We start from the raw sequence: 17,718 nt of genomic DNA on the forward strand, positions 1-17,718 counted from the left end.
AGAACCTTGATTGTCATTAAATAACCTTTTACTCCATTACCCTTCATCCATACTGATTCAATGATACGACATCAGTCAAGAATCAAGATCAAACAAAGCTGATATCGATCCAATCCAATTCCTCAAACCATGAATGGAACCGGGACCAATGTAATGAAGGAAATACACCCAAGGTAATCTAGCAATTGGATCTAGTTTGATTGGCTGATTTGATATGATTTTTATATTTCAATCATGGCATTATTTTATATTTATTTTATGTAAAATTATTTTCTTTGTGAACAAGACGCGCTGAAAGAATAGAAAGCGTGTTAGGCTTTTTGAAGTAATAATATCATGATCCCTGATTCCTATGGTAAAAGTACTAACACACTAAGATTTTGAACATTGATGAGGCGAAGGATCTACCACAAACAAAAATAAAAAAAAAATAAAAAAAATAATAATAAAAAAAAAGGCCAAGGTCATTGGTAATAGAAGACATGTTTTTGTTGGCTTTATGATATTAATATTTGATCTTTAATTCTCAAGATGGAAGATCTAAAGATTTTTCTTTGCCGCAACCAATGGTATTGATTAATAGAAGCATGTTGTTAAATCTGAAAGGACTCTCTTGTCCCTCTGTTCTTATCTGGAATCTCTTTCAGTGCCATCATATCATATCTTATCAATCAATCTTTTAAAAAAAAAAAAATACCTGATTTTAAAGTTCAATCAATCAATCAACCAATCAATCAATCAATCAATCAATGTAATGTAAGGCAAGCACTATGTTTTACCGTGAAAAAATATTTTACCATCAGCAATGAGCCAGCACTAAGTATCCAACGACTGAGGTATATGCTGAAATCTTCTTAATCGTTGAAAAATCCATGTTGCTCACCGTTCATCACCACTCATAGCTCATTGTAGAGGATCTAGACTTATACTGTATTAATTCTCGACTCCTTATAGGACTCAGTATTTTGCAGCAATTTGAAGATTTTACCTTGAATGCCAGCATGTATCATTGCTCACCACAGATTCGACTCAGAATATTTTGAAGGGTTCAAATCCTTTGTGGTGACCAGTGAATAATAGTGAAGATCCATCGGCTAGGAAGAGCCTAGCATACAACTCCAATCGTTGGATCCAGGGCAAACTTGTATTTAGGTATCATGACCAATTTGTAGTGATTAAATTCATGAGTAACATTAACGTAAAGACAAATTTACTTTTATTGACCTAGTGTCTTGTTGATAATGCTCCACAAAACTTAGAAAAATTAGCCTTACGCTTGGACCACATTGACAACATTGTACCAAAAGTAATGAATGTGACCCACGTTATGAAAGAAGAAATTGGACAATAGAGCTGTTTTCCACATGATTCCCTTAATGGGACCCTGGTCGGTGATAAGCATATAATCTATCCACCAATGAAAGGCCACCACGTGGAAAGGGTCATATTCATCTCATGACTCATGAGTGGCTAAAGGCCATTATGAAACTATTGAAAACAGACCCCTCATATCTTCACAAACTTGAGCTCTCCACGAAGTCATTACCAATATGTTAGCATTGCCCACGTGGATTTAGGTCTATGTGAATTCAGGTCATTTCTCTATCCTATAAATAGATCAATAGTGTTCAAGGTACATGGAGACAACTTCTTCTGATTTCTAAACTATCAAGGTCTGCTCTGGCTGTCATCTTCACTGTCCTCTTTGACTCTCTATGTGCAAGTTATCGAGCTCAAATTCCATGACAACAGTTGGAGAGGCTTAATTTTTTTCAAACCAATATTATTAGTTTCGTATGAAAATGGAGAAGAAACAAAATCTCATTATAATCATCAAGAAATATACACTTCTTATATCTTCTAAACCTTAAAAAAATTTAGTTGCTACCCGAGTTGCAACCAAGTACAGCTGCTACCCTTGATGGCAACCAAGGAAATAAAATAATTTACTTCCTCCTAAGGTTCACAAATATCCTTCTAGATTATGGTATTTTTCAAAATGCACTTTTAGATTCTATTTCTTTGGGTGCCACAAGAGTTGAAGCTAGTTGGCAGAACTCTGTGTGTGTGTGTGTGTGTTTCTAACTATTTGCATACAAACCATGTTACAAATCATACTTAGTGAGCCTAGCCTCTCTCTCCCAAAGGTTCAGAGTTTGAGTACAATTAGGCAAATATCAGTGGTTGTTTTATTTTGGAGGTAGAATGCAGGAAACTCTAATTGTACTACTGTAAGGGGCGTTTCAGACCTTAAAGAGAGTATCTGTTTCTAATACGACTTAACTAACTCTGTTTGTTTGCTATAACATCTATGCAAGTCCTCTCTAATACATAAAGCAAGGAAGACAAGCCATTTCACCAACAGTAATCTTATACATAATATCAGGTACTCTTTTCTAACAATAATATCCAAGAGACTCTATTTTGATGAGCTTTAAAAGTCTCCTTGGTAATACAGTCTAGAGATTGACTAGCTAGCCCAGAAATTGAAAGAACAAGCTGCTTAATAAAGTCCTCAGTAGTAACTTACTTTCGACTTAAAAACAGATTGTTGCTTAGGCCGCCAGCATATTTATTAACCAAATGGACAACATATCTGACTTGTTTAATGAAAATGTTAGAATTAAGGTGTATTTGAATTTCAAAAATAAAAATAAAAATAAAAAAAGGTGTAGATGAATTGAATAGCCCATACAGTACATAATTAATGGAAAAAAAATCCTGTCTCCCCGCATTGGTGCAATGAGGCTCTGGACGACTGAGAGCCCATTGGGGTGTGTGCTCGAGTGCTCCCAATTGTCTAGATCCTCACCACATTGGTGTGGGGAGGCAAAGAATAATTGCTCTAATTAATGGGTCTCTCATTCAAACTGAATTTCTGCAAAAAAAAAAAATGTGTAGATGAGTTGAATAGGCCATGGTGAAGTGAACGAACAAAATTATTCAAGTCCAGCCCACAGCCTCGCTTTCAAACATTTGACCAATGCAACATTCTATCAACATCAATGAATATTGTGACCAACTAATGCAGTTTAGAAAGAAAGATGAAAAAGTTAAACAATGATTTGGACTTGATGGAATGTTGGGAAAAAAGACCCAAATTTGATGGATGGGTAGACCCCGGGGTCCATTGCTTACATTGAATTGATCAAATGGTAAATTAAATTACACTGACGGGGAAAAAAAAAAAATGAGAAGAAGAACGTTGGCTGGTCACATGCCCCTACATTAACATGGGGGCCAATGAGGGGATGCATAGGGAGGACATCAAGAGGCTCAGGGCCATCATTTTTTCACCTTTTACATTTAGGTGTAGTGGCCATATGATTAATTAGCGTTACAACAACAACAACAATCATAACCTTATTCCAACTGAATGGGATCGGCTACATGGATCTAATATTCATATAAATGAATAAATATACATGGAACAATTGATTGAATTTAAGTATGAAAGATGACATGTAGCTAATCCATATGGGATATATACAACTAATTCAATAATTAATTAGTTGACCAAAACCAACTGTCTATGTGTATCAAAATAGGGGGACTTTTGATAGAAGCTTATCTTGATGGAAAGAACAAACCATAAATTAACAAGATATATATGTTGCATGTTTCCAAGTAGTTTTTTTGTAAGGGTATGTGGGTGGTCTATGATCGATGACGATATATGAACTCACAAAGACTTGCCCACCAAATTAAGTTTGGTAGCAGAGAGGCTTACTCTTAAAATGCAAGTATTGATCATTAATTATCTGATCAACTATACATCAAGTCAATCTACTTGTAATAAATGTTGTTAATTTATGGCCAGTTAATTCTCAAGATTGTAATTCTAGCTCTTTAATTAGTCTTTTTTTTTACGATTATATCTATCTAGAATTAATGGTTTGAATTCACTATTTGTATCTCCAGCTCCTCCCCTCTCCTCTCCTTTTTTTTTTTTTACCATTTTTCTTAACATGATGCGTGATGTTCAGATAAGGATGTGAATTTGTAACCGAAACCATTTATCGAAATCGAATCGATCCGTTTACACCGAAACCGTAAAATCGTTTTGTAAATGGTGCGGTTATGGTTTCAAGTTTCAAGCCGATTAGCTAAACGGGTTGGGTCGGTTTTAACCGTGGAACCCGTTGGTTTCAAATTGAATTGAAACCATTTAAATCGAACCGTTTAAAACCGTAAATCGATCCGATTAATCCGTATAACAATTAAATAAAGAAGGGGCAGTAATCCGTATAACAATTAACAATTAAATTAAGTGTCCATCCTGCTTTGGTATGATTTATTACAATTCAGTTCAAATTTAGGCTTTAGATCATGAACTTGTAATCCACATATGTTACTATGTTATTATGTTATCATAGATGGGGTGTTTTGGCTGAACCACTTGTCATTTTAATATTTTATGCTGTAGAAGGCTGGATTTGGATGTTGTATGATATTAGTTCTAAATGTTTGAGAATGACTATGCAAAGAAATAACACTAGATTATCAAATTAAGACATACCATCGTTAATATAGAATCTCTTATTTGTGGTTGCCAATTATTTTTTGATAAGCTTACGATCTTCAGTTTAGAGATGGTTGCAAGTTAGAACAAACCGATTTTGAACCGTTTTACAAACCGTATGGAATAAACTGAAATCAAAACCGTTTAAAACCGTGAAACCGACACCATTTAGAAACTGTGGAAACCGAAACCGTTTACTAAATGGTCACGGTTTCAGAAAGTGGAACCATTTTAGTAAATGGTGCGATTATGGTTTTAGTCAAATAAATGTGAATCGAACCGATCCGCACCGTTTAAATCAAAACCGAACCTATTAACACCCTTATGTTGGCGTGCCCTCAGCCCGATGGCATCTCCTCTCCTTTAATTGATATTAAAACCCTTAATTTGTTCACGAAAATGAACCACTTAAATACAATAGAAAGTCGAAATTACACAATATCTACACACAATTTTTCCACACGATTCCGGCCTATAGTAGGGACCATGGACGCAAAGTCTTTATTTTGTTCAGGTAGGAAACATCCTAAGTTCTTCACTATAAATCAACTGCCCATATCTATCTATACTTTTTAGTTTATATATTTCAATTTCTTAATCTTTATAATTAACGTACCATAAGCCAACTAACTAATTATGGGAAATATGTTTCCTTTTCTTTGGAGCTGGTTAAGGCAATGGTTTTTTCAAGTCTCCTATATATGCTGTTATTTTGGTCTTTATGGGTGTGAAGGGTGTCCTGAGGAGGAGAGGATCGCTCTCTTACAACTTAGGGATTCTTTCTATTATCTATCTTGGCTCTGTAAATGACTGAGTGGTTGGGAGACAACTGTTGTAAATGGAATTTTTGGACATAACGCGTGGTTTCTATTAATCTCCTTGGCCAAAAAGATATTCACGAAGTAGAGAATTATTGGTACCAAATGCTTCTTTATTTATTCATATATATCAGAGAACTATAATCCTTAGATTTAAGTTCTAATAACACCATTATATAGAGGTTGGAGAGTCAAGAGCCAATGTTGAAACAACAATCCTTAGTGTTCATTGAACCTTTCTCACAATTTTGCTTTCAAAGTTTGGAAAAATTGGAAAGTTTGGATCCAGTTGAAAATTCTACTGTTCATAGACATGAAAGATCTAAATCAATGTCTTCTCAACTATTCTTCAATGTCGTCCTGAAATTCAATCCAATCAATGTCGCCTTATTTTCAATCATTCTTTTTTTTTTGATGAAATTTCAATCTTACTTACATGCAAACGGGTCTATAGAGAGAGAGAGAGAGAGATTTTTATTGACAACTTTCTAAGAAATATCATTGAATGAGGACAAACCAATAGACCGGATTTTCCACACGTATAGTTCCTGTTTTTCCACACGGATCCTTTTGATTAATAATTATTGAATGGGACCACTTTGTTAATTGGTTGCTGCAGGGAAGCTTAGCGTAGCTTTGTACATGTAGGAATGACTTTTTATTATGCGTTTACTTTGAATCGAATATGAAAAGAAAGCATCCCTCACACCTCACTGCATGTAAACCATCCATTGATCCATCTTCACCAGGGTCTATATATATTTCAGTTTCTTAATCTTCGGAAACCATAAGATCAGAGCTAATTATGGGGAGTGCTTCCTTTATTCCTTCTGAGATGGTTAAGATAACGGTTTTTATGAGTCTCCTATGCTTTAGTTTCAGTCTTTATGAGTGCAAAGGGTGTCTAGAGGAGGAGAGGATTGCTCTCTTACAACTTTGGGATTCTTTCAACCCACATGGTTCTGATGTTTATACGAAGTTGGAGGAAGATGATTGTTGTCAATGGTTTTTTGTAAAGTGCGACTTGTTTAATTCGACAAACCGTGTGGTTATCATTTATCTTTCCTACCAAAGCTATACTACAGGGCTGGGAACATTGTACCCGAATGCTTCTTTGTTTACTCAATTCAGAGAGTTACGATCTCTATACTTAGATGGTAACAATATCGGAGGTTGGATTATGCCAGAAGGTAGGATCTTTCATTTGATTTATCTTTTTTATCTTTATAGTTTTGTCAGATTTTTTAGATTAGAAAAAAAAAAAAAAACGCTATGCCTAGGAGAGCCTTTTTATAATGAATATCGATTTCAATATGGACAGTCATAAGCTTAAGGTCACTCCAACCCAGGGATTTAGTTCTCGAGAATTGAATTGATATTAATCTCCGTCGATGCCGATACAATATCAATCTGGATGAACCCATATTAGCTCAGATAGGTCAGATAGCTTTTACTTTGAACTACTTGTGATTTCTGTGGTCCTAAACCTCCTAGCTAGGTTCTTTGCTTCACAAATTTTATGCCATGATATCATGAGTATATTTTTTTTTTTCCTTTGCTTCTTCTAGATTTACTCTTCTCAAAACATGGTATGCACTGTGTCTAATCTAGAATTTAACACTTTCGAGTAAAAGAAATGTTGCCATTGAAGAACGGTAAGGCCATTTTTACAGTTTTGAATTGAAGAATGGTACTTCCTCCTACCTACGCTAAATGATTTTAGTTTTCCTGATACATAATTGCTTGTTATCAGATTTTCGTTACTACTCCTAAATCGATCTATATAGGTTGAATTAGTAGCAGCTAGGTTAGGTAGACATTTTAATTTTGAGTGGCATGCACTTATTTCTTTTACCCCTTTATTAATTAAGGTGTTGTGGTTTTCCCTCATCATGATTTTAACCGATTAATTATATATCAGTGTTATATATATATGATTGATCAGGAGAAAGAAGGACCAACTTTAATTAATTTGCCAAATTTAATTAATTCTTACCAAGACATATCATCAATATTGTAATATCTTCTTGATCAATTAATGCATCAGCGTCACACCTAGGTAGGTAGCTAGCTACAAAATTCGTTCAGTAAAAATGGTGCAATCTCGCATGCATCTAGCTGATGATGTAATTAAGAATAGTACATTGTACTCTCTATGCCATGATGTGCTTAATTGACTGTTTATATATATATATATATATATATATATTTATGTGGAAATACAGATTGATCTGAAGAATTTTGTCAGTTCAAACTATTTATCAATATGAAGAATGAAAATTAAGTTGGGAGTGGGAGTGGGAGTGGGAGTGGGATGGGAATAGCCTCGTTTGCCTAATTTAACAAATTTCAGGTCCTTAATTTGCCTATCTTCTTTCATATTTATTTACCTTGGAAACTTTTCTTCCTCTTCCTCCTCCTTCTCTCTCTATATATACATATTTATAAAGGAAGAGGGTTCTTTGAGCAAGCAGGATACTCTATATATATTCTCTCCCAATGATTTTTTTAATCATTATTTTTCATTTAAAAAATAATATAATAATCCCATGTGAGAGGCCGTGCAGTAAGCCTCATGCTCAGAGAACCTTTTCCCATTTATAAATATATATATATATATATATATATGCCTAATTTAACATATTCCAAGTCCTTATGTTTTCTCTCATTTTTATTTTCTTTGGAAGCTCCTCCTCCTCCTCCTCAATAAAGATATAGTCATGTGAGTTTGGTTGTTGCTTGCAGCATTATGTGAACTACAGAATCTAAAAGTGTTGTCTCTAAGTGAGAATAGTCTAAACGATTCAGGCCTTCCAAGATGTCTTGCACGTGACCTTCCATTTTTGAAATATATTTCCTTACAGGGAAATTTTTTCAACCTATCATTTCCTCTTTTATCAGGTAACAAGGGAAAGTCAATCTCTCCTCTATTTGATTTGAAATTTAAGATTTGAATTTTTTTTTTCTTTGATTTGAAATTTTAATCTATGCCTTGTGTGGTGGCAGCATTATGTGGTTCAAGGAATCTCCGGGTGTTGGATCTAAGCCATAATATTGTAAGTAATGGAGGTTTTCCACCTTGCATGTTGGGTACATTCTCTTTGTTGGAAAGACTCTCTTTACAGAATTTTACTCTTGAACAATCGCCTAATGTCCTAACAGGTACGAGCAAAACATTTCTATCTATAAAACGACGTATATCTAATTAATTCCAAAATATTTCTAACTTTTACTATAAAGAAAGAAAAAATCCATCAATGGTCACTCTTTTTATCTTCCTACATTTCAGCATTAGAAGGAGCAAGAAATCTTCGACACTTGGATCTAAGATACAACAATCTCAGTGATGGAAGTCTAAAAGGTACTAAGAAAATACCCAATCTGCAATCTAATGTTAGGGAGATCGAAACATGCATTTTCTTCCATTTACCAATTAATGTGATCAATAAGATATCATACATGCTCTCCTGTATCTATTATGTTCAGCATTATGTGGAGCAAGGAATCTCAAGACATTGCATTTAGGTCATAGCAGTCTCAATGTGGAAAGTATACCACCTTGTCTACCACAAAGTCATTCTTATTTGGAAAAACTTTTCCTCGAACGCATTTTTATCAAAGGCTCTTATGCTCTTCTAAAAGGTAAATATTAAAATCCTCTTTGAATTGTAAGCTCATTGTTGTTAACACCTAGTGACATACGTTCTACATGTGCATCGTAGGATTAATATGTGGATGGAAACAACTGAAAATGTTGGATCTACATCTGAATGATCTCAGTGATGAAAGCTTACCCTCTTGTCTATGGCATAACAACTCTCTGCTTGAAGAGCTTCACCTGTCCTCAAATAATTTAAAAGGTTCACTTGGCTTCACAGCAGCAGGTACCAATGCAAGTGGTTTAAGTTCAAATTCTTTAGGACCATATATTAAAGTCTCGCGGTCTAAAAGATATAATTGAAAACTATCTCGTTTAATTTCTTCTTTTCGTTGAACAAATCTGATGGTCAGTTTTTGCAGTAAGCATGCTCTAATTTCTTATTCTGTTTATATTCTACAGGGCTGTGTAAACTAAGGAAGTTACGACATATTGACCTTACCATGAACTCAATAGATGACATCCACTGGCCATGTTTGAGCCAATTGAATTCTTTGCAGACTCTTTATCTTGGGCAAAACCAAATATCAGGCACCATTCCTCCTTTGATTTCTAATCTAACTTCTCTTGTCAAGCTTGACCTTTCCAATAATAAGTTGGATGGAGTGGTCTTCTTCTCCATGTTTGCAAATCTTTCAAAACTTGAACGCATTAACCTTTCAAACAATAGAGAGTTAGAAGTTGAAACCGAGTTCCCCAGTTATTGGGTTCCATCTTTCCAACTAAATTCCTTGCACTTAGGAAGTTGTAAGCTCAATATGCGTACTCATGGTAACATACCCCACTTCATTTCCACCCAATACAGCCTGGATGATTTATCTTTGTCATATAACTCTCTTCGAGGAACAGTTCCATCTTGGCTGTTTTATAATGCTACTCCACATTTTTACTCATTGATCTTGAAGGGTAACCATTTACATGGGCCACTTCCTCTGCCCTTAAGAAATGAAACATCAATGCTAGGATATCTTGACATCTCCGATAACAACATCGAAGGGCAACTTCCTAGAAACATCGATGTGCTTTTCCCATATTTAGCATTCTTTAACATGTCTACAAACAAACTTGAAGGCTGCATCCCACCCTCGTTTGGCAATTTAATTAGCATTGCTACATTAGACTTATCAAACAATTCCTTTGTAGGCGAAGTACCTCATAGATTAACTCAGAATAACTCTCGGCTGTTATTTTTAAGCTTATCAAATAACCATTTGCATGCAATGCCAAGAGTTTCCAATGTGACAAATCTACAAATCTTAAGTCTTGATGGCAATCTCTTCACAAAACCCATCTCAATCACTCCATCAAGTGTTCCTAGTCTCCAAATTCTAGACCTAAGTAGGAACTCCATATCTGGCAACATCCAAGATTGGTTGCATGCTTTCCCATACATGGTCTCGCTCCTTATTAGAGAAAATCATTTTGTTGGTTCCCTTCCAGCATCATTGTGTCAAATGCAACGGTTATGTATTTTGGATATGTCAAATAACCATCTATTTGGAAGCATACCTCCTTGTGTCAACAACATCACCTCATGGCTGGAAGAATCTGTATATCTGTTTTTTGGAGACTCATGGTCTAATGGCGAAGAAGATATTGTCAAAGTAAATTTTGCCACAAAGGGACATTTGTACTCATATGAAGGTCTTCCTCTTTACCAAATGACTGGGATTGATTTATCTCAAAACCAATTAACCGGTGATATTCCATCTCAGTTAGGAGAGCTAAGAGCCCTGCATTCATTAAACCTTTCTCACAATTCTCTAATTGGCTATATTCCAGAATCCTTTCAAGGGTTGGAAAATTTGGAGAGTTTAGACCTCTCCAACAACAAGTTAGTGGGAAAGATCCCTTCTCAAATGATTCAACTCTCTTTCCTTTCCGACTTCAATGTGGCCTTCAATCAACTCTCAGGAAAGATCCCATATGAGAACAATTTTGCTACTTTCACTATGGATAGCTACATTGGCAATCAAGGACTTTGTGGACCTCCAACTGAAGTCAATTGTTCATCACCTCAACCACAGCATCATGAATACAAGAAAATTGATGATGATGAACAAAGTCTGATCGACAATGACTTATTTTTCTATTCGTATGTGGTTCTTTCTTATGCCTTGGGATTTTGGATTGTTGTTGCTCCCCTTCTTCTCAGCAGAAATTGGCGCAGAAAGTACTACAGAGTTGTGGATAAATGCATTGATTGGTGCAGCGATGGGCTCTTCTGGTTCTTGTTTTATATCAAAAATTGTTGGAAATTATTTACCTCTAAAATAGAGCAATAAGGCAACTGGGGTACCATTTTTTCCTTTCTTTCCTTTCTTTCTTTCTTTCTTCTTTTTTTTTTTTGGAGGGAGGGGGGTGTGGTTGGTGGGGGGTAAGACTTGGATTACCAATGACCTGAATGAATATGGTATCTTTGTTAGGATATGTAAATTCACTTATTTACACTCTCTCTCTCTCTCACACAAATAGATCTTATGCTCTACTCTTCTGGAACATGACCCTGGCCTCTATATTCTAACTCAAGTGAGATCATGTATGCTTGTATATATAAAGATAGGGGCTTGATTCACCAAAAACAAAAGATAGGGGCTTGATTATAGCGTGATTAAGAATTTCAGGTAATTTTGGTTTTAGTATAAGGCTTCAACTCAAATATAATTTTTATAGTTGGTAGATTACTACTTACTAGTGTACTACTGTAGTAGATGTTTATCCCCATCCCATAAAACTTTAAAATTACCATTAGACCCATTCTTTCCAACGTTTGAGAATCACAAGTCTGGTGACGACTCCGGCCAAGTGTGATGTAGGACCCACATCATCTTCCTCCACTCGATCCCATTCATTACTCACCGCCTGTCCTCACCCCCTTCGTGCTGATCTTTCTCTCCCCCACCTCACCCCATGCTTTCGGTGCAAACCCAGCTTCCCGCTTTCACTGATTGAGCGTTGCCCTATGTACATGAAAGGGAAAAGAATGCTATTTGATCACACGATCCCTGCATCCAGATTCCAGATATAGGGAGGTACAATAATGGCTTTACCCCTATAAAATATAAAAAATCCACCCTTCATTGATGCCACTGTGCACCCTTTCATTGGCTCCTCAACAGAGACAAGGGCCATGGGACTAAATACCATTCTTATTCCCATATATAATTATACATGAGGCAATGGCTTGAGATATTTTTTATACATATGCGGAACATATATTACCATATATACGGATTGTGATATATTCCTAGCCAAAAAAACAAAAAAAAAAGGCACCATACATTGCCATGTATGTCCTATACATAACCCATGCATGCTTACTACTTGCACTACCAGTACCAGCCCTTGAGCCCATAGGTACTTAATCCTAAAATTGGAATTAAAGTACATGAATTAAAATTAAATTTTGCTAATGATAAATTTTAATTATCACAAAATCCAAATTAGTCCAATATTGATGAGGTGAGTGGTAATTAATTTTAAGTACTTGATTATGAGATCTATACAACGAACAAAGGTCACAGCTGAAAGTTTTGCAAAATATTTACAAAAAAAAAAAAGTTTATGCGAAGCTTGAGTCCCCTCTTTAAGCATACAAAACACATCTATACCGAGTTTGTTTTACCACGAATGCGTACATCTCCACTCTATTCTATGGGAATTGAGTTCGAATAAATTAGTTCGAGTGCTATTTATTCCTAGCTAATTCTAAGACGATTTTAATCAAAATCAAATTGGACTTCATGCAAATTAAGGGTCCATTTGATTTTGTTTTTAGAAACGGTTTTTTCATATTTCTGTGCTCAGAAACGGAAAAACACCCCAAAAACCGTTTGATTTTTCAATTTCATTTCACTTGTTTTTGGAAACAGAAATAGAAATTTATGCCTATTTCTGTGTCTGGAAATAGGGACGGATAAACAAGTTAGACTTATTTTTCTGTTTCTAGAAACAAATGGGAATAACAAAAATTGTGAAAAACCCAATACTTCACTCGACCTACCCAAACCCCAACCCATTATTGAAACTTCTCGCTATCTAAATACAGTGATTCCAACCTAGTTGTGCGAAGTTCACAGTTTCGGATTGCCTTCATCCTTCAGAAACTCATTCCATGAAACATACATGAAGCTCCAACTTCATGCCATTGCATTCCTACAACACCGTGGCTTCACTCATGTTTTGAATTGGACTACATTGTTGAAAACGTTTCGGAAAACAAAAAAATCAAACACCGTTTTACATTTCTATAAATCATTTCTTAACACAGAAATGACAAAAACCGTTTCTGTTGTTTCTAAACACAGAAACAGGAGAAACAAAATCAAACATACCCTAAGTATATCATATCCATCAATCCCAGCACTCTTTTATCAATCCATTTTTTTGCATACATTTATGTTTATAGGTCTTGATATTTATATTCAGTTCAATAATTACATTCTACTCGAAAGTAAAGATTAAACAAAATTTTGAAAATCAATATAGCGACATCATCCTACTATACTACTACTCATTTTTGCCATACCACAAATCTAAGTAGAGTGAGAATTTAATGGGCGCGGGCCAGGCTAACCTACTACATTAAGGGGCTGGCCCAAATGAATCCTTCAAACGTCACTATTCGGGCCCACATTCTCCCTTCGTATGGGTCGACTGGGCTTCAAGTCTGATGGCTTTCATACCTTTGACCAATGCAACATTCTATCAATATCAATGAATATTGTGACCAATTAATGCAATTTAGAAAGAAAGAATTGGGAAGAAATTAAACAATAGAGCTAATTTTCCACACGATTGATTCCCTTAATAATTATAGGGACCCATGGTTGGACAGGCTTAGCTTTGTATTAGAATGACTTCCTCTTGCGTTTACTTTGACTTGACCTCGACACCAAACATCTCACTGACAATACATTCAAATCCTACACCGTGCCAGTATATTGGAGGGTATATAATTTAAATTACAAAATGAAATTTAACATTCAATCAATTTAGACCATGCCATCTTTATTCAATTAATGGTTGAAATAGCCACATCATCTTCTTATGTGGCAACCAATAACTAAATAGGGTGCCGTTGGTACATATAAAGACCTCTCTTTATGGGTTGTGCGAAAGACCTTTGGTCACTGTACTACAAGTCTTAATGTAAGATGGCAATTTACTGGGCCCGGGTTCGGGCTAACCTACAAGATTTACAGGCTAGCCCAACTTATCCTCCAAACCTCACTAAATTTGCATGGAATATTGGGACCCTGAAAAACTGAACATCGTGTGGCCTCCGGGCTAGTAGCCTTGAGGTTTCAAATTAAATTATAGAACCCTTAGATTTCGGCAGGGAAGGGGTTAATCTTGTACTTCAAAATGTAAGAAAATAGCAAAGATGACAAAAAAGTATTGGATTTCTAACTGGTTACATAACTGGGGAATTATTATTATTATTTTTTTTTCAGAAGGATAAGATGATTACATAGAGTTCATAGTTTGAAATAGAAAGTTAGTATATCATAGCTTTGAAAGCTAATAGTTTGATCAAAAGAATACGATTATTGTTATTATTTTTTTACACAAAAAATTGGTATGAACAAAAGATTCTTCATTTTAACATGGAGAGAAATAGTGTTCCAAGGCCACAACAAAAAGTTGTTGGAAGTCATCAAGAGTTCAAGCTCACTGACATCGGTCCAAATCTTGTGAACTTCCCATCCTTGCCTATTCTCTTCTCTTATCCCATGAAGAACTCTACTGCAAAATAGTTGTCCAGTAACAATTACATCTGACTTGATTTATCATCTGCTTTGATTTTTAAATTTTGCATCTTAGGTTTAAAAATAAGGAGTAGAGATGTCTTTTCACATGAAAGGAGAGACACATGAAAATTCTCACGTGGGCCATGCTTGGAATAGAGTTCTAATTCCTCTGGTGGGAAATTAATTCCTTTGTCAACATTCAACAAGACGCATTGAAGGCCTTGAAGGGGAAAAAAAAATGTTACACTTAGGGACTATTGGTGTTAATTGACTCATTGACCAATACAATAGTCTCCAATGAAATTATGTAGAAATTTAAACCTGATTGTCTCCATCTAGTTTTATTGCAAGGGCTAGTTAGCCTATGATGATGATGTGAATTATTTTCTTATGAACTTATTTTTCAAATAACTGATTGGAGTCATGATAACCAACTTGTATCTCATTGGACATACCCCATTAATCTTAGAAAGAAAAAGCTTGGTTCTGGTTGGACCCCATTGACAACATTCTATCAAGATTAATGAATTAGTCTATTGCAGTTACGAAAGATAGAAAGAAAGAAATTAAACAATAGAATTGATTTTCCACACGGTTTCATTAAGAATTATAGTGACCAGGGTTGGCAGAGACTTAGATTTGTTCATATGTGACTTGTTTGGATGAGAATGAATTCTTTATGCGTTTACTTTGAATTATAGTCACGGTGTTTGTTTGCATTGATTTGAAATTCTTGGAGGACGAGGAGGACTCGAGACCAAGAGAGGTAATTCTTCTTCTTGATTTCCTCTACGAATTACAGTCTTAAAGACTTACGATTTCAGTTCAATTCCCTTTTAACCTTTTGAGTCTAAATTTGATTAATTTGTTTCACTATCAATAACTTGATTTTCTCTACGAATTACAGATTTGAAGACTTACAATTTCAGTTCAATTCCTTTTTAGCCTTTTGGGTCTAAATTTGATTAATTTGTTTCACTGTCAAGAACTTGATTTTCTAAATCCTTTTACAGAAATTAAGATTTGTCTAATTTCCTTTACTTTCAGTAGGAGTACAGGCTATACTCTGTTTTTTTCTGGCTTTTTTTTTTTTTCTCAGAATCGATTGGCTGTTCTAATGATCCAACCATCTGATCCATCACAATTTCAGGTACTGCTGGTCTGTTCCTAACGAACACTCTGACATATATTTGGTGTCAATAAGACACTCTAAAGTTTAAACAGTCCTGGATTCATTTAATTAACCTTCTAATCCTTTTGGGAGCAATTGCTATGATGCCACATGCGTCGGCTATGAACTACAGTTCATGGATTTTTGTTGGGATGATTTTCAATTTCTTTGCATTCCGGAACTAGAAGAATTGGTGTTAATAAAGTCTTTTGTTGTATAAAAGGGTATAATGGTCCTCTCCCATACTAAGACCATCTCCACTAAAGGGGTAATAAAGTCTTTTGTTGTATAAAAATAACAGCATACTCACACCCTCAATGTTAGAGGAGGGGGTGGGGGCATAAATCGCTAAAACTCTTAGACCCACATGAAATTTTGGCAAACTACATGGGGGGCGTAATTTTTCCTATTTAAAAAGAAAAAAAAAAGTGCAAGTTAGGTGATGATCAATTAAGCAACAAAGAGAATTCAAGGGTATGTAATAATGAATATGGACTTTTGTTAGGACACCCTTTCTCTCTCTCAAATGCACACACCATCATTATCAATAGTTACTCCATCTGTCCATCATCATCAATCTATAAGCAATGACCTTCTATTTGCCCCTTTCAAACCTTGCAGTAGTGGGGGAATCTAGCTTGTCATTGGATCGCTCTTTTTAATAGAACACGTTTTCATTAAAGCATGATTTGGAAAATCAGTAGGCTGGCATCCCAACTGTAAAATTTCCTCTTCTCTTGTTCTCAATTGATCGGATTTAACTAAAATTAATTTGATATCTAACTGAAGAAGAGGGAAGCAAAAAGAGTGTCCATTGGCAATTTGATCCGTCTGATCTGATTTTCAAGATACACATCAAAGATTTTTTTTTATTTCTTTATCCCTTATATGAATGTAGGGAAACCCATCCATGGGTTGCTCAAATGGTTCAGACGAAATGGGGATTGTGTGGATAGGCGCACGGTCCTAGGTTCGATTCCTCATCTGTGTATCTACGATTTAAGTAGAGATTGTGGCAATGAATTGCTACGTTAGTCTTCCTGAGGATTAGCCGAGATGCGCGGAAGCTGGCCTGAACACCTTAGTAGTGCATACAAGATCCCAAAGGCAATTAAAGAACAGGGAACCATTTCACAGCTAAAAAAATCTAAGCACACGAGTCAACATACAAACACATATCGCGAGATCACCCCAATTGTGGGATAAATCTCTGGGCTATGAAGTCCCTGAGGAGGATTTTTCGGGACTTATGTTGTTAGTTTTGCATGGTAGTAGTGAAAAAACAAACAACAACTGTCCAGTGCAGTTGGTGAGCTGTGATGTGTAAAAATCTTATATTCATTAGGAGGCCTTGAGTTTAAGTCTCTTGACTATTACCTATTTTCACGAGAATTGACGAAAATGTTTCAAAAAACGTTACCAAATGCAGTGCTAGAATAGACGTTCCGAAGTCTAACGCGGTAGAGAGAGAGATTTTTATTGACAACTTTCTAAGAAATATCAATGAATGTGGACAAACCAATAGACCTGATTTTCCACACGGTTCCTTTTAATAATAATAATTTGTTGGATGCTGCAGGGAAGCTTAGGTAGCTTTGTTCATGTAAACATGTTTCGGATGGGAATGACTTTTTATATGCGTTTACTTTGAATTGACTTATGGTGACTTCTTGATTTATTCCAATTCTATGGACAAACTAAGAGTGGCTTTAATAAGATAAGAAAGCATATCCCTTTTCATAAAGGTCTATATATATCTTAGTTTCTTAATCTTCACAAACCATAGGAGAGCTACA

At 35.4% G+C, this 17,718-nt stretch overlaps 1 protein-coding gene across 1 annotated transcript; it reads left to right on the forward strand.

Moving 5' to 3' along the window:
• The first annotated feature begins 6,145 nt into the window (after positions 1-6,145).
• On the forward strand, positions 6,146-11,285 carry LOC122065595 (receptor-like protein 56). Its single transcript, XM_042629415.1, has 7 exons — positions 6,146-6,530; positions 8,086-8,241; positions 8,347-8,502; positions 8,630-8,701; positions 8,827-8,982; positions 9,063-9,224; positions 9,401-11,285. Exons 1-7 carry the CDS (start codon positions 6,146-6,148, stop codon positions 11,281-11,283), a joined length of 2,970 nt encoding a protein of 989 aa, XP_042485349.1. The 3' UTR covers positions 11,284-11,285.
• Positions 11,286-17,718: the final 6,433 nt, after the last annotated feature.

Source organism: Macadamia integrifolia, unplaced genomic scaffold, assembly GCF_013358625.1.
Source record: "Macadamia integrifolia cultivar HAES 741 unplaced genomic scaffold, SCU_Mint_v3 scaffold2057, whole genome shotgun sequence".
Taxonomy (NCBI): domain Eukaryota; kingdom Viridiplantae; phylum Streptophyta; class Magnoliopsida; order Proteales; family Proteaceae; genus Macadamia; species Macadamia integrifolia.

What these genes read in the sequence shown, in the direction of transcription:
- LOC122065595 (XM_042629415.1), top strand. Translation starts at nt 6,146, where the DNA reads ATGGGGAGTGCTTCCTTTATTCCTTCTGAGATGGTTAAGATAACGGTT. An exon ending in ATCGCCTAATGTCCTAACAG is followed by an intron (nt 8,503 to 8,629) that starts GTACGAGCAAAA and finishes CCTACATTTCAG; the next exon opens with CATTAGAAGGAGCAAGAAAT. An exon ending in ACTTGGCTTCACAGCAGCAG is followed by an intron (nt 9,225 to 9,400) that starts GTACCAATGCAA and finishes TATATTCTACAG; the next exon opens with GGCTGTGTAAACTAAGGAAG.